General features: G+C 49.8%; 1 protein-coding gene across 1 annotated transcript; it reads left to right on the top strand.

Annotated features, from left to right (window-relative positions):
- The first annotated feature begins 554 nt into the window (after nucleotides 1-554).
- Nucleotides 555-21,004, top strand: Tmprss4 (transmembrane serine protease 4). Its single transcript, XM_059269024.1, has 13 exons — nucleotides 555-569; nucleotides 2,753-2,786; nucleotides 7,227-7,340; nucleotides 8,694-8,846; nucleotides 9,728-9,857; nucleotides 12,323-12,424; nucleotides 13,952-13,986; nucleotides 15,553-15,712; nucleotides 16,716-16,882; nucleotides 17,737-17,835; nucleotides 18,045-18,187; nucleotides 19,321-19,470; nucleotides 19,908-21,004. Exons 1-13 carry the CDS (start codon nucleotides 555-557, stop codon nucleotides 19,917-19,919), a joined length of 1,314 nt encoding a protein of 437 aa, XP_059125007.1. The 3' UTR covers nucleotides 19,920-21,004.
- Nucleotides 21,005-21,319: the final 315 nt, after the last annotated feature.

The raw sequence follows: 21,319 nt of genomic DNA, 5'->3' as shown, positions 1-21,319 counted from the left end.
GCTTTTGGCTGGTTAAGCATTCAGGCTTTCAAGCAGCAGTTCAGCTGAGAGCCATTGGGATGAGGACACAGAAGCTTCCAGTCTAAGTAAACAAGACCAGCTGAGGAACTGGCGAGGTGAGGTAGCTGTGGCTTGTTCTGCTTCTCTGATCTTCCAGCATTCACCCCAATAACTGGTTTGATTTTATTAATAAAACCTGTTAAGATTCCTGCTACAGCCAAGTACCCTGGTCTGTTTGCATCTTCATCCTGAAAGTTGTCCCCTCCGACAACCAGCCTGGTGATGACCAAGGAGAGACTGGGACCGACCAGAGCCCAGAGATCAGTTCAGCCGTTTGTAGGCACAAGCCAGATACTTAACATAGAAAAGAGACCAACACAATTTTTATTTGTCAACTCTAAATAAAATTTAAAAAAAAAAAAAACAGAAAGAGAGAAATGGTGGCTGTCCAAACAGAGAAGGGCTACGGAAGCATAGGGGGTGAGCAGGTAGGACAGAGAAGGGCTACGGAAGCATGGGGGTGAGCAGGTAGGACAGAGAAGGGCTACGGAAGCATGGGGGGTGAGCAGGTAGGAGAAGGTGGCCATGTGTGAGCCGGGCACCAGAAAGCTCCTTTTATTTCCTGCCCAAAGGCACAAAATCAGTAGGAATCAGAGCCTGTGGACTATTGCACCAGCCATCCATAGTGATATCAAAGAGTAAAAGCCCTCCAGCAGATTGCAGACTCAAATGTAGAAGGAGGGAAAACAGGAAAGAGCTCCCCTCCTATCGCTGGGCCCTCCCATGTTTAACATGAGAGCGGGTATGTCCCTGTAACCAGCCTAGGATTCCCACACACCCAGGCTTAGAAGAAGCCTTTTCACTCCCAAGTGGGACCAGAAAAATCCCCAGTAAGAAATGTACAAGAGTTCAGAGAATGGTGTAAGCATTACCGCTCTGATGGAAAGGTATCCTGGCAGTCAGGAGCCAAGGAATACCACAAAGTCACTGTAAGCATAGTAGCTTACAGTTCTGCTCTAAGGAAAGGTTTCCCCAATGTAATAATAACTCTGCCCAGGCAGGGGATGGTTTCCCCAGCAAAGTTGTTACAGCTCTGCTCAGGTCCCTCTAAGTGTAACAACTCTGCTCCTCTAGGGGAAGGTTTCCCCAGCAAAAAGTGTTACAGTCTCTGCTCTGGCTCCAGAGAAAGTTACAGCTGGGCTTCACTCCTCTGAAAATGTCACACTGCACAACAAACCTCACACAAAAGATTTGTTGGGAAGGAAGGATCCAGGAGGGTGGCTGCCTTGGGTGAGAAACAGCAGCAAACTGAACAGAGTGCAGCTCTCATATAGGATTTCTTGAGGGGCGGAGCTTTCCAGAGTAGCTTGGGATTGGTGGGTTTTGGTGGTCTGATTCTGGAGCAGGCTCAGGGATTGGTGGCATTTTGTGCTCAGAGATTGGTGAGATTCTGTGCTCAGGGACTGGTGGCATTTCGAGCTCAGGGACTTCAGGGATTGGTGGGATTCTGCAGCCTGACTCTGTGGCAAGCTCAGGGATTGGTGTGATTTCAAGCCCGGGTCCTGGGGTCAAGTCAGGTTCAGGATGTTTTTCCTTGGCCCTTTGCACCCTACAAACTCGAACCTGGGCATCACCCTCCCTTTGACCCTTGCCTGTAGGAAAAGGAGTAAACATACTTTGCGTAGGAGCCTCTGTATAGACAACTCCCATTGTTTGAGTCTCTACAGCTGTGTGTACATTGAGTGCACATGAGAAGCGAGTGACCAAATGCAGGAAATGCCTGTGCACATGTTTGTGCACGTGTGTCACGGCAGAACTGTGACTCCACTCTCAGAAATGCCCTGGTATCCTGGCAGATTTCTGTTTGAGCTTGCCTATTTTATGAGGTGTAATCCACATGCAGCAAACGACTCCGTAAACACACCTCCCAGTGAGCGTCTAACACACATGAACACCATGTAACTAACACCCACAGCAAGTTGTAGAAGTTTCTCAATATTCCACAACATTCCATTGTTCTTCTTCCTATAACCATCCCGCTTCCCCAGTAGTAACCACTGCTCTGACTGCTAGCACCCCTACACTTTACCTCCTGATTTCGTGATGATGTCATTGAACGATACATACTTTCCTGTGTTTAGTTCTTTCTTTCTTCATTATGTCATGAAGTTCATTCATGGTGTTGCATTTAGCGCTAGCTTTGTATTGGTTACTATCGTGCTCTTGTGAGAAAGTGTCTGACAGAAGTAACTTAGAGGGGGGAAGAGAGACTCGGCTCACAGATTCAGAGAGCTTAGCTGGAATCACGTGGCCGCATGTGCTTAGGCAAAGAAGGGGTAGGTAGTGGAGACCAGCTCACTTCTTAGGATACTTGGACAAGGAAAAGAACACAGGGAAAGTTCAGGGCAAGATGCCCTTTCCAGGGACTTGCCTCTGTGATCTAATTCCTCCAATGAGGCCCCACTTCCTGACTTTCCCCATTTCCCAGTAATGCTGCCCTGCGACAGATACCTCAACCAGTTCATCCACCCATTACGTGAAGTACTGGCTGGCGGGGTATAAACTAGCAATGCTTCAGCCATGGCTACAGATACGAAACACAGGCTGATTCATGATTTGATGGCTCAGTAGATCTACTGTGGGATGTAATCACACACAAAAAAAAGGAATGCTTACAGTTGGGAAGCAGGCACTGCTGGTCTGGGTCTCAGAGGTCCCCTCACTCAACTTGCCATTTTTCCTTCAATTACAGGATCCAAACAGTGACCAACCCCTGAACAGCCACGGTAAGCTCAGGTCCCTGGGCCTTTGAATCTCAGCCACTGAGCCACTGTAGTGCCAAATGCTATGCACGACGTCAATCCACTGTCCAGCCATCGTCAAACAAAAAGTACTAAGTTCTCCTAAGTTCCAGGATTTGTTCTAAAAAAAAAAAAAGCCTGGTCTCTGAGGAAATATGACCAGCAGGCCCAAAAGGCCAAGAACAGCGACAACCCCCAATCTATTCTTTGTGCCAGGCCCTGAGCTGCACAGAACTGGGCTACCGCAGTGGTACAGCCAAGGCTCCTGCCTCAGGGAGTTCATGCTAGCAAGAATGCGGGGCACTGGTGTTTTCCTGTAGGAAAGGAAACAGCTGTGAATGCCTGATTAAAGGAGACGAATGAGTGAAATACAGAAAATTCCAAATCTTAAGGGTTGTACCCCCTCCTATTATATTTTCTTAAATCACTGACGCCTACTCAAATGAACAGGGAACAAATTAATGGGAACAAATTGCAAGGTGATGGGTCAATCCGCCTCAGGTGAACATCTTATTTGAGTCACAAGTTAATAATGACCAGAAACAATAACTCAGCTAGTGGAAACTGTGCCTCCTTTGTACTTGAGAGTTTAATGTAACAGTAGACCACAAGGTCCCCAAAGAGTACCAGGCTTCCCGTGGCTCTTCCTGTGTGTGCCTCAGCCAGTGAACAAACCCAAGAACTGCCAAACCAGAAGGCAGCTGAACCAGCTCCAAACACCTGGTGGGAAGGAAGCTGAAAGAAAAGACCTGTGCTGTATCAACCAGGCTGTATAAACAGACTAGGCTGTATCAACCAGGCTGTATCAACCAGGCCGTATAAACCAGGCCATATTAATCAGGCCGTATTAACCAGGCTGTATTAACCAGGCTGTATCAACAAACCAGGCTGTATCAACCAGGCCGTATAAACCAGGCCATATAAACCAGGCCATATTAATCAAGCCGTATTAACCAGGCTGTATTAACCAGGCCGTATCAACCAGGCTGTATAAACAAACCAGGCCGTATAAACCAGGCCATATAAACCAGGCCATATAAACCAGGCCATATTAACCAGGCCATATTAACCAGGCTATATCAACCAGGCCAGCTAGACAAGTCAACTAGCAACAGCGGAGGTGAAGGAGGGTTGGAGGGAGGGAGGAGAGAAGGAATCTGAGCTCCTGAGTGTCAGAGGTCATGACTAACACTCAGGTCAATCAACACCAGAAAGTCAACCTGCCCCTGTGACTGGGGTCTGGGGAAGGGGCTGGGTGCTGAGAATTAGCAGTGAAGTCCATTTGGCTCAGAGAACGAGGCTAATCACACTGCTTAGAAGGTTGAGAGTCGTGAGGTCCAAAAGCCAGTGTGAGAGGAGCCCCTAATTGTCACTTAAGAGGGAAGGGACAGGGTAAAAGCCACCTTCCTGGAAGCTTTTCTAGAAGCAATGGGCAGGACAAACAGACAGAAGGAACAACCACAGCGGGGAGGCTGTCTGTGAACTTGAGCTAAGTGTGAAACCACATCCCTTCCTAAAGAGGGAGGCAGGTCTTCCCTGAGAACAGCCAGGACACACTTTGGGCCAGGACACGGGGCAAGTGACTCCTTCTAGTAGATTGTTCGCTATCCAAGAAAACAAATCAGCCTCATGGTCCAGGAAGCAGGTGTCCAAGAAACAAATCAGGCATGAATAATTGAACAAAATACTGATGTGTTGGTGGCCACAGGAACAGAACAATTCTGAAGAGCTAGTATGGGAACTTGAAAAACAGAACTACCTAGCATTATTGATAACCTGCTCTGTGCCAGGTCCTAACAACTTACAGGCAATACCACGTCATATTCACATCCCCACTGCAGGGCCACTGTGCAGTTAAAACTCCCCATTAGGGAAGCACAAAGTTTGAGCTTTCTAATTGACAGTCACTGATACTGTTGTTTATGGGGCACAGGCCTCTGACAGACACCAGCCTCAGCTTCCAATGAGCAGAAGACATATGCCTAGCACTGCTTGAGGCAGAATAAAGTGAGAGCTGGAGGCAGGACCGACAGGGTGCACTTAAGAGAACAGAGCCAAGAGCGGATCCCTTCCCATCATGGACACTCATTGGGCATCTGCTGTGGGACAGGCTCTGCTCTGGGCACTGGAGACGCAGGACAGCACAAAAGATAGTCTTCATGGCAGCTTCATCTCCACTTTGGGGAGGGGTGGGAGGAGAGAGAAAACAGAAGATGTCGGAAAGTAGGTCAGAGGTAAGTGCTTTGGGGGAAAACCAAGCAAGGAAGGGGGATGGGAAACGTGGGATGGCTACGTGGGAAGTTCTAGAACAGGCTCACACGAAGGAGATGTGGAAGAGAGGTTAGAAAGAGGTGAGGGAATAAGCCATGTGGGGGGGAGAGCAAGAGAGCCCGCCTACTGCTTTCTAGGTTTCTGGAGCTGCTGTGTTTCATGCCCAGCTCCCCTTGGGATCAAGGCCCCCCAAAATGCCTCCTAAGTTCATTGCCTGAAAGGCATCTGAAAAGACCCAGAGCCTATTTCTGATGCCAACAGGACTTTTCACCACCTTGTCACACTTCATTTCCTTGGTAGCCATGTGTTTTTTTTCTTTTGTGCCCCTGTGACCAATATACCTGATACAAACAACTTCATGGAGACAGGGTTCATTTTGAAACAGTTCCAGAATGTTTTGGTGCATCATGGTGGGAAAGGGTGTGGCAGAGCAATTCACACACAGGATGTTACAGAAAATGGGCTACCTAAAGGAAATAAAAAGTAGGCAAAAAAAAAAAAAAATAGACTACCAAAGATACAGCCTTGGGGATCTACTTCCTCCAGCTAAGACTTACCTCCCTAAGTTTCTAGAAGTTTCCAAAATAGTACCACGATTTGGGGACCTAACATCCAAACCTATGAGCCTGTTGTGATGTTTCAGATTCAAACTATGACACCATCTGAAATGAATGTGTAATTGTTGGTTCGTTTTACAAATTTTAGACAAGGATAGTCTCCCATGTAAAACTCCCTGGTCCCAAGCTCACTCCAGCCCTCTTCTCCCAGATAATGAGTGAATGCTCTCACTAGATAACAGCCCGGTCACATACTCTCTCTTGTTCAAAACTTTCAACAGCTCCTCGCTGCTTTTAGGACAAATGCCAAACCTTAGCGTGGTTTTCAAGTCCCACAAAATGACTTTGTTGTCCTGCCTCCCAACAGGCTTTGACCCACCTCATTCTCCAGGACATTAGACACTCACAGCACACACACACCCTCCATGCCTGTGTCTCAACTAGCCCAGAGCCTCTGTTCCCTGTCTCTTCCTGTATTGCTCAGGAAGCCTCCCCAGCATCCCCAGGTGGTGTCTCTCATCCAGCACATACTTCCCTTCACCTGGTGGTCTGCCATTTGTGTCCTGTTTACCTCTTCCCCAGACTCTAATCTCCTTAAAGACAAGGACCATGCTGGGGACTCGCTGTGTATTGGACTAACATGGAGATGGGAACATCATGATACATCTACTCACAAGTAATTATCAGGCCTCTGCTACATGCTCACTGTGCAGAGAGGCAAAAAATTAAGGCAGAGGACTAGGGGTGTGGCTCAGTCCGTAGAGCGCTTGCCTAGCGTAGAGCCCTGGGTTCCATCCCCAGCTCTGCAGAAATCAGTGGTGGTGCGTGCCTCTAATTCCAGCACCAGCAGGATCAGAAGTTCAAGGTCATCCTGATCTACATCTAGAGCATGAGGCTAGCCTGAGCTACATGATCTTGATCTCCTGCTTTTAAAAAAAAAAAATTATCAGAGAAGCAAATGGATAAGAGGAGTAAAGTCTAATCTTCTGTAGCACTGGGGGTTGGGGCAGGGGTGCGAGAGGGAAATGCAGTCAACAACATTTGGTGTTCTAAAAGAGCCAGTGGGAGAATTCTGGATATTCTTAACACACACACACACACACACACACACACACACACACACACACGCAAGTCTTATGTATTACATACATGTGTTGAAATGTTATACTATACCCCATAAATACAATTACGTGTCAATTAAAAATATATTCAAGAACGGGGAAGGATAAATGATAATATATCATATATATCATGGTAGGTGCCCAAGTACATGCCTGATGAGCTTGGACCCCTTCCAGGGCAGGGACAGGTCAGATAAGGCAAGAATGACACCCTCTTGTACAGGCTAGGGCAAGACAAGGGGAGGTGGCACCGGCTGCCAGCTCAGCTGAGGAGTGGTTACGAAAGATAGGTAAATCTGGGCAAGGGAGGGGAGGTGGGTGAGAACATGTCCCTAAATCCCAGCCTTGCCTGCAGGGATAATCCCCACCAACCAAAGCCATCCCCAGGGCATCCCGATGCAGACTAGGGGCCTTGGCAGGGATGGGCTCCGAGTGCTGACTGCACACTCCTTTCCTCTGTCTCCTTCTCTTTGCAGACATCACTGCCTTTCGCAAGCCCCGCAGGCCCCTGGAGACCTTCAAAAAGGTGGGGATCCCCATCATCGCAGTGCTGCTGAGCCTGTTGGCCATTGTGGTTGCAGCCTTCCTCAGTGAGTTACAGCCCCCACCCGACTTTCACCCCACTCACCCCCGTATGTGACAGTATCCTCCCTCACCCCCTCAGTAAGCCACAGCCCTTACCCATCCTCCCACCCCCACAGCCACAGGCAAGTGATCTGCACAAGGCTTTGGGGGGAAAATGAATCCTCATGCCTCACGTATCCACCCCTGCCTTGAAGGGAGCCTTCTAAGCAAAAGGGGAAGGTGAGCGCATCATCCCCCGGCTCTCCCAGATGGCTTCTCTTCCAGATGGTTGCTGTACACGTGGCACCCATTCCCAGCCCACACAGGCAGTTGCAGAGGTGCCCACCCCCAGCCACCTCCTTCCCATCTTCTGCAAACTGACAGCTGGCGGAGGGGCGGGGTGGGGAGGGCTGAACAGAGTGTCTGTGCAACCCTACTGTCTGGCAGGTTAGAGAGCATGTCTGCCTGTAAAGAGAGAAGGGACAAGAGAAACCAGGGAAGAGGGCCAGGCAGACGGAACCCTCTGCTCACCTCAGCTCAGTCTTCATTTCAGCCAGGGCATTAGCCCTGGTGTGATCTGGGGCAGCCCACTCTGGGACAGTGATTCCCACAGTTACAGCAGGGACTGACCACAGCTCTCACAGCAGGGAATAGGAGATAAGATTGGGAAGCAGGGGTGGGGAATCTCGACTCTATCATTTGAACCTGTGTGTCCATGAAGAAGTCCATTGAGTCCCCCACACACACACTATGGAATGCCTTTAAGCATCATGAGCAATAATGAGCTTCCTTATGTGAAGAACCTGGATTTAAAAACCAAAAGTGCGTAGCAGGCAGAGCCGAGACCCAAGCTACGTAGTGCCTGTACAACCCAGGCATGGCTGGTCTTTGGAGAGCCTATTCTTAGGGCTGGGAGGACCTTTACACTAGCAACAGATGACACGCAGAGAGTCTCTGCTTTAACCCTTAATTCTACACTTGGACACTGAGGCTGGCACAGGACCCCAGTTTTCCAGCTGAGCAGATCCTCATTGTAGTAACAAATGGGTATTCACAGTTCAGGCACCACCTCGATCCTTGAGAGGCTGGGGTGGTTGTAGATGTATAAAATCCCAAATCATTTCTTCTGGACATTGGCTGGCCCAACCTGATGTGGTTGTGTTGGGCAGCTTTCTATGGTTGTAACAGAACACTTGAAACCAACCCCCGAAGGTTGCCCTCTGACCTCCAGTCAGAAACACACAGCCACACACAATAAATAAATAACTTATTTTTAAAATTGGCTGCCTGTCTCCAGCCAACGTGACTTTTAGAAAAAGCAGCCTCTCTCTGCCCGCTTGACCCCAGCCCTCTCTGTCTTTCCTTCGTGTGCCTTCCAGTCAAGGTGGCTCTGGATAAACACTACTTCATCTGTGGAAGTCCGTTGACCTTCATTCCGAGGGGGCAGGTGTGTGATGGCCACCTTGACTGTGCCTCGGGGGAGGATGAGGAACACTGTGTCACGAACTTCCCTGAGAAGCCTGGAGTGGCAGGTGAGTCCAGGGACTGAAGGGCAGGAGCGATGGGAGAAGGATGCTCGGTGGTGGCCTCTGCCCACTTCTTTGTCAGTGTCTAGCCCTGCAGGAGAAGGTTCCCAGGAGCAAGATCATGGCACATCTACCTTTAGGTCCCAGCACTGGACAGGACACACATTCAGAAAGGGTTAACTAATGGCCCTGAGGGGACAGGAAAGTATAGCCAATGCTATGCTGGCTGTACCTGCTTGGTTCCTCTTTGATATCTCAGTGAGATTACAAACATGGTCACCATGTCACTTAACCAGCTAGCCACCCTTCCAATCATTGTGTTTACTGAAAAATGCTAGGGAACAGGACAGGGGAGGCCACTGGAGGAACAAATGTTTCAAGTGTGAAAATCGGGATCAGCTAGCTTGGACTGAGCCACTAACACTGAGCCCAGAAGACAGGTAATGAGACCCTTTGGGAGCAGGGCTAGTGACTTCCTGTATATTGACTGTTACTTAGTATAGTCAAATACCCATGGGCTCCTGCCACGCTAACACTAATAGAAGTCTTCACTTAAACACCCTCTCTGACCTTCCATGCAGAAGCTGTCAGGTCCCTGGCTGAGATGTTTCCCCAGACTGGGCAAGCTGTGTGGGCCATGGTACAGAAATGATGTCACTGCTCATCAAAACTGATACCTATACGAGCAAAAAGAGAGGCTGTCAATCATTGTCTCTAGGCAGCTGGTCAGGTTTCCCCCCTAGCTGCCATCCAAATCAGGCTCTGGTCAACTGGGAGAACTTCACTTGATGTGGACCAGGTCATCAGTTCTGGGTTGGGAGCAATGGAGGGGGGGCTGGTCTAGAGAGGCCCCACCCTCCAGCTGACCCAGGCTCCTTCCCTCCCAGTCCGCCTCTCCAAGGACCGATCAACCCTGCAGGTGCTGGATGCGGCCACAGGGACCTGGGCCTCTGCCTGTTTTGACACCTTCACGGAAGCACTGGCTGAGTCGGCCTGCAGACAGATGGGCTATGACAGGTATCCAACCAAGGCTGTAGGAGGCTATCACCTCACCCCAGCAGCCTCTGCTCTGCTTTGCCTGCCTTCTGTCCTTCTTCCTTCCTTCCTTCCTCCTTCGCTCCCCCACTCCCTCCCTCCCTTCCTTTCTCTTTTCTCCTCTTCCGCTCTTCCTCTTCCCTAAACTACAGGCATGGGATTCTTACAGAACTGTGTTTGAGCCCCAGCACTTTCACTTACAACTTGCATGAAGGTTAATCCCCCACCTCAGCTTCCCCTGACCTCAGCCAGAGGAAGTAATGCCCATCTCACTAGAGGAGGATGGAGCTCTTTTCTCCCCAGTTCTCGCTCCTTTGTCCTTTGGTACAAAGTCCCTGACCATAACGCTAATTTACATATGCAAAGTCCTCTTGGTTAAAATTTAGCAGAAAGGAAGAGTGGGGGTGTGGCTCAGTGGTAGAGAGCTTGCCTGGCACATGCAAAGCCCTGGGTTCCATTCCCAGCACTGGAAAACAAAATAGCAAGGACTGATTCTGTTGGGGCCCAGCAGCAGCAGCCCCAGCTCTCTCAGTGAACCGTAGAGGCAGGTCCAAATCTGGAGTGGAGGTACATGAAGGGTAATTAGCATTACATATATTTATATTCATTTCATCTTGGCAGAAAGCTCAGAGCGCAGTTATTATTAAATGTGTGTTACAAGTAGGTTCTGAAAGAGTAAGTAGCTTGCTTAGGCAGAAGCTGAGAGGTAGAGAGCTAGAATCTGCCCACATCCCTGATCCTGAACACCACAAGTTCTCATAGTGTCTGCTTGTAGATTGGGAATTCTCTCTACTCAAAAGGCTTCATCAGTGAAGGAAGAAGTGAGAATTGACCCCTCCAGGAGCCAGGTGTTCCACTGCAAAGAGGGATTCCACTCTCCCTGGCAAGCTGAACTTCCTCGGGACTCTAAGAGACTGAGCCCAGAGACAAGACAGAAACAATGACTACTAGACAGACATTGCCAGTTAATCACAGAGTTCTCTCCAGAGATCCCTAAGGCAGCCTCAAGGTTTTGTCCAAGAGATGCTTTGGGCAGCCAGAATGAACTCCTCAGGCCTCTGTCCCCGCTGGTTCCTGGTTATAGTTTCTGCTCTCTCCCCTCTGGGTGGAGCTCCCAACACCCCCCCCCAAAGGGACACCCCTCCCCTTCCTTTGGAAGGACAGCAGGAGGCATGCCCTGCACCTGCTGTCCCTCTCTGCTGCAGCCAGCCCCTCCTCCACTGCTGTCCAGCCAACTGCAGCGTCAGCTGGACTGAACACTGCAGGCTGAGTCTCCGTTATGAAACCTGGGGGTTTCCTGAGGTTCTTAAGGTGATAGCCTCCCGGAATTTCTGCCTTTCTGGAGAGCACTGAGGCACTGAGCTCCCTGCCTCTGGGGCTATATGATATCAAAGTTCATTAAATTACTCATCAGGCTGTATCGCTGTCCTGGGTATGTTCACCGCCAGCATCCTCTCTCCTTGGACTAAGCTCTCTGCTCAAGTCTCTTAATTTTTCCTTTGCCTGGATTGGAAGGAAGCCTTTCTTACCTAGGAACACAAAACCACAGGTAGTCCAGTGTAGGAAGAACCCCCTGGTGCATGCATCATTTTATAGAGGAGGAAAATCAGGACTCAGAGAGACCCACAGGACAAAAGTGACCTGCCCAAGGTCGTACACCAAAATGGTGTCAGAGCCAGCACGCAAGAACTCAGGTCTTGAGGATAACAGGCTCTGGTCATCCCAGAACGTGCTCGAATTCCTACCTGAGTGTGGACCAGCCAGCCTGGGATGTGGATTGACCCCAGATCTCTGTGCAAAGCTTGTACCGGGAGGAGCGATTTGGAAGGGGTGTGTTTGGTGAAGAAAGGGCCAGAGAGCAGAGCGGTTAGGGAAGGCTTCCTGGAGGAGGAAGGTTTAAATCCAGGGTTTGAAAGAAGGCAAACCTGGATTAGCAGAGGGGAAGGGAGAGGGCAGTTCAAGTTTCAGAAAGCTCCACCTGGACTCCGATGAGAAAACCGACCCAGGCTTCTCCCGTCTTGAAAACACTATGGAAGACAAACCAGGTCCCCTGTCTGGAAAACCAGATATCCACATTCCAGTTCCCTCCGTGCTAAGACAGGAGTTCATCTGGGTCCTTTTGCTTCTTTGCTCCCACTGACGTGAACCTAAAGAGATGCTGGGGACAGGGACAGAGCTGGGTGTGAGGAAAGCGGACCTCTAGCCTTTTTGCAGCGCCCTGGGTTCTGGACCAGGAGTCCCTGCCCCAGAAAGCAAAACCACAGCAGCCTGTCTTGGGCTGAGTTCTGCCTTGCCTTGGGAATGTTCCTGTGACCCCGCAAAGCCAGCCCCGCCCACTAACCCAGCCCACCTGTGTCGCCCCGCCTCCCTCTCTCCCGGGGAATGGGGGCTCTCCTTACCACTGGGTTCCAGCCTCTGCCCCAGCTCACAGTGCTCTCCCTACACAGCCGACCCACTTTCAGAGCCGTGGAGATTGGCCCAGACCAGAATCTCACTGTAGCTCAAGTCACAGGAAACAGCCAGGAGCTTCAGATGAAGAACATCAGTGGGTAAGTGAGCGGTCGCCTTCTGACCTATAGAAGCCAACTACCACTGAAAGCCGCTCATGGCTGCAGCAAGAGGAACTCGAGCCAGACAACAGGGAGAACTAGCTAAGCAGCCCATTAAACATCCAAGGTTATGGATTCAGAGGGTATTCTCTGTTGACTCTTTTTTTTTTTTTTTTTTTTTTTTTTTTTTTTGGATACAATGTTTGTTTCCTGCTCAAAGGCAGAGGAGTGAACAGTGACCTTCTATCTGCCTGAACAGTCAAGACTGTTCCTTCCACTGCTCTTTAATGAGTTGCCTAGTAGGCAAGAGCCTGAAAACATCACTTTGTCCTTCTCCATCACATCCTCAGGCCAGAGCAGCACCTTCTGATGCTCCAAAGAAGGCTCCCCAGCCCTTGCTTCACCACCTCGTTGGAGCACAGCTGAATCCAAACAAAACCTGCTGTGAGGCTCTGAGAGCAGCTGCCCTCTTAGCATTCAGGACACAGGACAGATGCTTGCCACAGCAGATCTTGACAGGAACAGAGCTGGTAGTAGAGTGACTATCTGTGATTCCACCAAAATCCTGTTCTGTTTGAAAGGGCTGCGGTGTGGCCAATTGTAGCAGGCTTCTTTCTTTTAGGCCAACCACCAGCTCCGAAATCATGACACGGAGACTTCCTATTAGTTACGAATGCTCAGCCTAGCTTAGGCTTGTCCGACTAGCTCTTATAACTTAACCTGTTTCTCTTCATCTATGTTTTGTCTCAGGGTTTTTTACCTTTCTTTCCTTCTTCCTTCCTTCCTTCCTTCCTTCCTTTCTCTCTCTCTCTCTCTTTCTTTCTTTCTTTCTTTCTTTTTTCTTTCTCTCTCTCTCTTTCTTTCTCTCTCTCTTTCTCTTTCTTTCTCTCTCTCTCTTTCTTCCTTTCTTCCTGTATATCTTACTTTCACTGATTCTCATTTCTGGCTGGTGACTGCCTAGCTTCTGGCCCCAGGTGTCTCTCTCTTTCTTTCTCCTTTGTTCTCCTGTTCTCTCTCTCTCTCTCTCTCTCTCTCTCTCTCTCTCTCTCTCTCTCTCTCCTTCTCTCATACATATACGTACACATATGTGTATACACACAAACTTCTCCTCCTATTTATTCTCTCTGCCCACCAGCCCTGCCTATCCCTCTCCTGACTGGCTATTGGCCATTCACCTTTTTATTAGACCAATCAGGTGCCTTAGGCAGGCAAGGTGAAACAGCAACACAGCTTGACATAAACAAATGCAGCCTAAGCAAATGTAACACACTTTCACGTAGTTAAGTATTCCACCACAGCCAGTACTGCTCCCTCCCTGCCCCAGGCTGCCTTTGCACTGGCCACAGCTTCATACATGATGGGTGCAGGCACAGCAATGGGGGTGCTGAATCAAATAGAACCCTACTGAGTATTAATGCAGTTCTCCACAGGCCCGTGATGAAGGTTCTGGGGTTCCCCAGTACTGGGGGACCAGGTTGAATCAGCAGTGTTGCAAGGGCTGAGTTCCAGCCTGTGTCTCTCTTTCAGGCCCTGCCTTTCCCTGGTTTCCCTGAGCTGCCTTGGTGAGTACACCCCATCTCCTAGGGTGTGGGGCCTAGGCCAGCAATGGGCAGGAGGAAAGGCCTTCATCTTCATGGCTCTCCTGGTCTCTAAGCCCCACTGTTTGGGCTTAGCATTTCTTCAAGCAGTTGATGCTAAGAACTCCCTTCCAGCATCTGCTCACAGCCCATGACTTGAGCATATTAGATTTTTATTACCATAGTGAAATATTGGAGGCGGGATAATAGTGTAAAGGAGAGTTTTACTTAGCTTACAGTTTTAGAACCTGGAGGCCTAAGACCAGAAAGCCACCTTGGTTTGTCCTCAAGTGGGGCCCTGTCGCTGGCTGGTGGATCATCATGGAAGGTGGATGGAAGAAGGAACCAGACAGCAATTCAGGGTGGACTCTGTCCGGTCCTAAGTTCTCACAGGAGCTCAAGGAGCCCAGAAAACTGCTTAACCCCTGAAGAGGGAGGCTACTCTGATGACCTAAGGGCCACTAGGCCCTGCTTCTTAAAGAACCCACCACCTAATCACCACCACTTCAGGGCTAAGCTGCCACCTTTGGGGAGGCAAACTCAAACCATAGCCCAAGTGTTCCAGGGACTTCCAAGCAGGTCACTGGCTGGACAGAGCTTTATCTAAAGACCGCGGGAAGCAGTCCAGAAGAATCTAGAACCTCATTCTGCCAACCAAGAAGCTCTGAGTGAGTGAGCAAGGGGGCAAGTTGAAAGCAGGGTTGGACCAGATAGCGTTTGGCAGGAACAGGGCTAGGTAAGAGAGAGGCTTCCCCTTGGAAAGATCATCATGGCATGGAGTGTCCGCAAGACCAGAGAGGCATGGAACAGGGTAAAGAGATGGCACTGGAGATTTGTTTTGTTTTTAGTTTTTAGATTTTTTTTTCTTTTAATTATGGGGTGGGTATGAGCATGTGCATGCAACACCTGTGGAGACCAGTAGAGGGTGTCAGATCCCCAGAGCTGGAGTTACAAGCAGTTGTGAGCTGCCTGTTGGGGGTGCTGGGAGCCAGACTGAGGGGAAGAGAAGGAAGCACCTTAACCACTGAGCCATCTCTCCAGCCCTGGCATTGAAGATTTTAACTCAAGTTCAAAGGTCAGATGTGAAAGGTAGGTCAGAAGAAGACAGGATGGCCAATGAACAACCTCCCTTAACAGAGGGAAGAAACCCAGTTTCTAGAACTTTAATCTAAGTTCCCGATACCAAAGTAACTTGTGACTATTTGTTTACTCAGTGGCAAGCTTCTAGGGACTGTTCTGTTTGGTCAGGGCTTTCAGAATTCATGACTCTGCACCCTTGTTTGTTTTGAAGATGATAAACTGCAAACACAGTGGACACACCCATGTTCAAAAATCTAAATTCCTAAACACACGCAAAGTGGAGGGGCGGGGGTTTCAGGGAAACCTGTGACGTCACACTTGTTCTCTTCCCGGTGAATGATTCAGAACTGGCGTGGGTGGGTTCTCCCCATCCAGCACCATTCCTGAGGGCCCTGCTCCAGGACTTTTGGTGGGGAGGGGCTCCCCAGAAACCTGACTTCTCCCTCCCCCCCTTTTCTCCACCGGGTCCAGAATGTGGAAGGAGCCTGAAGACTCCTCGCGTGGTGGGCGGGGTGGAGGCCTCTGTGGATTCCTGGCCGTGGCAGGTCAGCATCCAGTATGACCGGCAGCACGTCTGTGGTGGGAGCATCCTGGATCCCACCTGGATCCTCACAGCAGCTCACTGCTTCAGGTAAGACTCCTAGCTATGAGGAGGCCAGGGGGGATAGAGGACGTGGAGGGAGCCAGCCTCCTGGCTTGTTTCCTGACTATGGCCTCCAGTCTCCCCTGGAAACCATTGCTGGGGTGCAGCAATAAGACGAGACACTGGCCACGACGTCCTTGTTAGGTACTAGGGATCTGCGCCGAGAGTGCTGATCTCCAAGGTTGGACTCTGTTGGGTGAAAAGCTTCAGGTACCCAGGGCCCTCACCCCACAGTGAGCCCATTCTACTCCTGCTACAGAAGTGCTCCCCACACACCTGTGCTCCCAAGTACGTGACTCTTTCTTGCCAGTCTTCTTCCAGAAAATGGCTCCCAGGGTGGAGAGTCACTACCTATGGTCCAGAAACTGAACCAAGTATAGATTATCATTTGGTCCAGCAGAGAGGGAGCTGGCCAGGCCTTGGGAAAGGGTTACACTCAGGCCCTCTTCACTCTCATTCACCCATTTCATTCAGCATCCAGTGAGCACCAAGAACCACCCCCCTTCAGATCCTGAGCATCACATAGACCCTGTTGTCACCTTCAAGGTACCTCGGTCCAGCCAAGGGTTTTTCACTTTTTTGAGACTGACAGGAGCTCTAAGCCCACTCCCGGGGAAAGTTCCCTGTGCACAGGCAGGGCCTGGCCTGGAGAAGAATGAACATCAGCCCATGGCTCAACAGACCACAATGCAAGTAGCCTAGACAAGACCAAGGGTGGAGGGGAGACTGGCAGGACTCCAAGGCCCAGGAATGAGGCAGCCTCTTCCCAAGGCCTCCAGGTAGAAGTTTCCTTGGGCCCTTTTAATGAAGAAAAGAACCATATCTCCTTTTATAATCTGGCTTCAGGACGATGGCTCCTTAGACTGCCCTTCTCCACGACTTCTGTGCCCATCCTGTGATCTCCCAGAGCATCAACAGACCTGGAGACCTAGCCCCAGGTAAAGCCTCAGTGTGATTGGCTCCCGCCTGATCTAGCCATCCCCATCCCTAGGAAGCATCTTGATGTGTCCAACTGGAAGGTGAGGGTCGGCTCAAACAAACTGAGCCACTTTCCATCCTTGCCCGTGGCCAAGATCTTCGTCACCGAGCACAATGCCCTGCACCCCAAAGAGAAGGACATCGCCCTTGTCAAGCTGCAGTCGCCGCTCACGTTCTCAGGTGAGAGGTGGTCCCTGGGAACAGAGCCCCTCAGATTATCCTTACTCCCACTCTGCTAGGCAGCCTTGGACACATCACGTTCCTCCTCAAGACCTCAGCTTGCCCACGGGTGTCCAACTAATGTATCATCTCAACCTCTCTGGTGCCTTGGGACCTGCCTTGGCTGTCAGCTAACATTCACACCTTTCCCTGGCAGAGATTCTTCCAAGTCTGTTTGCTCCATTTAGAAGATCCCGGTCATCTGATTTTGGAGTTATTAGGGCCTTTTAAAAAGAACTGCCTAGTCTGTGTCTTACCCCTGATCAGTGCTCAAGACCCTGCCAAAGGTCACTGTGTTTCTGCTTCTGTTCCTCCAGGAACAAGGAACCTAGTATTTCCTGGGCTTTTCTTTGTGTGTGTTCGTGTGTGTGCATGTGCGTGTATCAGAAGATAGAAAGGGCGGAGGTGGGGCAGGGGACAGCCCAAGTGGTGTCTGCGGCTCCAGACCGCAGGAGGGAGGATGGGTAGGCAAGTTTGAGCATGCTTGGAACTGGAAAACGAGGATAGTTGTCTACACTGCAGAGATTGATCTCTAGAGGTTTAGGATCTAGACCTGGGGTGATTTAGGGTAGAGAAAATCACTGGTTTGGCTTGTGAGAGTTGGGGCGATGGTGAGTGAGGTCAAGAGTGTGGGCTCCAGATTAACTAGTTTAGATACTAAGAGCCTCACTGACAAGTGGTTGGTTCTCTCTAAGAATTAGCTAATCTAGTCTCACTTAGACCAGCAAGACCCTCAAGATGGAAAAGCACAAAATATAGAAAATGAAAAAACAACCCTAATATAGGGTCTCCCTCTCCCTCTCCGTTCCTGACAGACACCATCAGGCCCATCTGCCTGCCCTTCTATGATGAAGAGCTCATCCCAGCCACACCACTCTGGGTCATTGGATGGGGCTTTACAGAGCAAAATGGAGGTAAGTCTTGGGCTCTGGACCTCAGAGACCTTGCCTGAGGATATCTTATCACCCTCTCCCATCAGTCATAAGAAAGAGGAACATCCTTTAGAGAAGCCCACCCTGGCTGACCATGTATCGAAATTCCGGGCATCAAAGAATGTTGGTGGCCCAGAGAGTTAGTCTGGGCTGAGGGTAAAGGACAAGGAAATGTGTTTTCAACCTCCCAGGGGAGATGTCTGACGTACTGCTACAGGCATCAGTCCAGGTCATTGACAGCACACGGTGCAACGCAGAGGATGCCTACCAGGGAGAAGTCACCGAGGAGATGCTGTGTGCAGGTATCCCACAAGGTGGTGTGGACACCTGCCAGGTGGGTCCTCCAAAGACCGTGGGGAGTTCTGCGAATAGGGGTGTAGATCCCGGAGAGATGTGAAAATCTACCAACTGCGTGCCCACACGAAGCCTTGCAGATTGTAGTGGTCTGTGTGTGGCAAAGGAAGGCAGGAACATAGTCTGATAAAGACAGAAGAATGGATGGGTGGGTAGATGGATAGACGGAGCTAGGTGAGCAGAAGAATCCGAATGTATATTTCACATATAAAGATGGCATTACGACCTTCTCCACCCTCACTTTCCATCATTTATGATCCCTTTGAGGACAATGACCAGGTCTATGTCCTCTGTGACTACCCCTACACTGCTACACCTGAAAAATCATTTGATGCTAGGTGAGCTTTGGTACATGTCCCCTCTCCTGTCTCCATGGCCACCAGGACTTCTAAGCAGTTCCTACGTACCTTCTTACCACCCCATACCGCTGGAGAATCTTCGGAGCCATTGTTATTCAAACCTCTCAGCCTACTCCCATCTCCAGACGCTAAAACACTCATTCAAGAGCTAGCTGTCTCTGAGCCATCTCTTGGGGGCCGTGAACAGCAGATTTAGAGACAGTGTCTGACCTCTAGGAACTCACGGTGGCCACAGAGAGAATATACAAGCAAGCAAGCAGGCTGCAGAGTTACTGAACCCAGAGAGAGGCAGTGAGTGTGTTTTTCACCACTTCATTTTGTCATCTGCTCACTTATTGGCTCTGCCAACCTATTTGATCATAAACTCCCCAGGGGTGAGGATCTTTTTCCCAGTTAATTGAACCTCAGTTATCCGGAACAGACCCAAACATAACCAGGCACTCCGCTGGTGGTTCAATAGATGTAGGAACTGCCAGACTAAACAAAATTCCATTTGCTAGTGTGACTTATGACCCTCTGATAAGACAGGCAGCTTGCCCTCAACTTAGTTGCCCACCGATGGGCCATTTTTTCCCCTAAGAGTAAATAGCACTGAACAATGTGAGCAAGAAGGAGGGTAGAGAAGTCAGCATGCACAGAGCCATGGAGAATGCAGGGAAACAGATGGGCCAATTCAGGGACAGGAGGAAGAAGAAGAAGGCCACCCTTAGCCTGGCCTGCCCTCCCCAGCAGCTCTTGTCCTGGCTTTTCACAGGGTGACAGTGGCGGGCCTTTGATGTACCACTCTGACCAGTGGCAGGTAGTAGGCATTGTGAGCTGGGGCCACGGCTGTGGGAGCCCAAGTACCCCTGGAGTGTACACCAAGGTCACTGCCTATCTCAACTGGGTCTACAATGTGCGGAAGGTGAGTGTTGTAACCCCACAGGGATTCTAATCTTCCCTCCATACATTTACCCCGAAGGCATGCATCCTCCTTAGATTTGATTTAAATAGCTCTGACAACCTTTTACATCCCAAATACATTTCCCTCCCAGCAAGCTGACAGCCTGAAATCTCTCTATTAAAGCTGAGATTCCTTAGGTTAGCAATATCTGTGAAATACAAGTACCTTAGGGTGCAGAACCCCGAGCTTTATCATTCTCTACAACTAGAGCAATGCTGGACCCATTCCACCAAGAAGATGCTAATAGTGTGGACCAGGTTCTGAAATTTCCTGGCCTCTGGAGGGGAGAGCAGGCGAGCAAAATGATCTTAGGAAAGGAAGATAATGTTGCCCTTGTCACTGCTTGTCATTTTCGGGTCATCAGACTTTCTCTTTGCTGTTGTCTTTTTTCATTCTAGTCTGAGATGTAACACTGCTGTCCGCCACATCCAAAAGCTCCTTCCCTTCAGACCTGCCCACTGCCTGATCCCTCAAAGTCAAGAGCCTCCTTGAACACGACTCTGGTATTTCCTGCAGCGACCAAGGACCCAGACACACACATTGCAGAGTGCCCAGAAGGAAGTAGGGTGTGCTAGTTCAGCCACCCATGTTTCTCCCACAACCCCAGGGAGACATGCATTCCACTGAGGGAAACCAGACCGTCGATTCAGTTCTCAGACGTATTGTTCAGCCAAGGAGGCTCTCCCTTCCGCTGAAGGAATGGAAGTCGGCTCTCTCCTGAGAGTCCAGATCACTAAGGGCTGAGTCAAGGAGAAAAGGATCTGAAAGGACTTTGTCTTCTTTGCCCCATTCCTAAATCCACTGCGGTAGGAAATCGGTCAGTTCTAACGTGCGCTGTACAGATATAAGATGGGTTGACAATGTAAGATGGATTGGTCTGAGTTACTGTGCTGCTGTGTTACTGTGTTACTGTTACCTCTCACCACTGTGGTCGCCATCATTAAACAGCCGTGAGAAATCTTTGGCATAGACTTCCTGGACAGCTTGATGAGACTCCAACTAAGACCGCCACACCTCTAGTCTTTGGCCCGGTGTTGTGTGACTGTTCCCCGGAAAATGTGAACAAATGTCCCTTTGACACAAATAGGGCACCAAGGACAAACCAAAGAAATGACTCCACCAGAGTCTAGATTGCTGATCCAATGAGTTTATTGGGGTGGCTTGCAGGTGCATGGGTGACTGGAAGACAGCTGTATCCCCAAAAAAGCCCACTCCCAGCATAGATGTAATACATGAATGAGGCTTCATTGAAGTTCTCCACACAGCATTCAGACAGATGCATGGACGCTCTGTCTGTCCTGTGTATCCACCTTTCCTGGCAATTGGTGATTGCTTGTATATACTTGGAAAGGGCCTCGTGGGTCTTATGACTCTCTGGGCTTCTTGTACCTTGTAGGCTTCATAAACTACACCTTTCATTAGCTTTCTATATCTTATGAGCGCACCACCCCCTCTTTCCAGGAAGAAGTATTTCAATTCAGAGGAAATATAGACAACACTCTGCCCCTTCCTCCTGCTCTTTTGTTTGTCTGTCTGTCTGTCTTAACCCCTTCTTCAACGATGGCCCCAGAGCCTCAGAGGGTCTGATCTAGGCGGGTAGTGTCTTAGTTAGGGATTCCATTGCTGTAATATAACACCATGACCGAAAGCAACTTGGGAAGGAAAGGGTTACTTCATCTTGTAACTCACAGATCACAGTCCACCCCTGAGGGAAGCTAAGGCAGGGACTCGAGACAGGAACCCGGAGGCAGGAACTGAAGCAGAAGCCATGGCAACATGCTGCTTACTGGATTGATCCTCACAGATCATT

The sequence above is a fragment of the Peromyscus eremicus genome, chromosome 7, assembly GCF_949786415.1.
Source record: "Peromyscus eremicus chromosome 7, PerEre_H2_v1, whole genome shotgun sequence".
Classification (NCBI taxonomy): domain Eukaryota; kingdom Metazoa; phylum Chordata; class Mammalia; order Rodentia; family Cricetidae; genus Peromyscus; species Peromyscus eremicus.
This window is presented reverse-complemented; position numbering and strand designations above follow the sequence as displayed.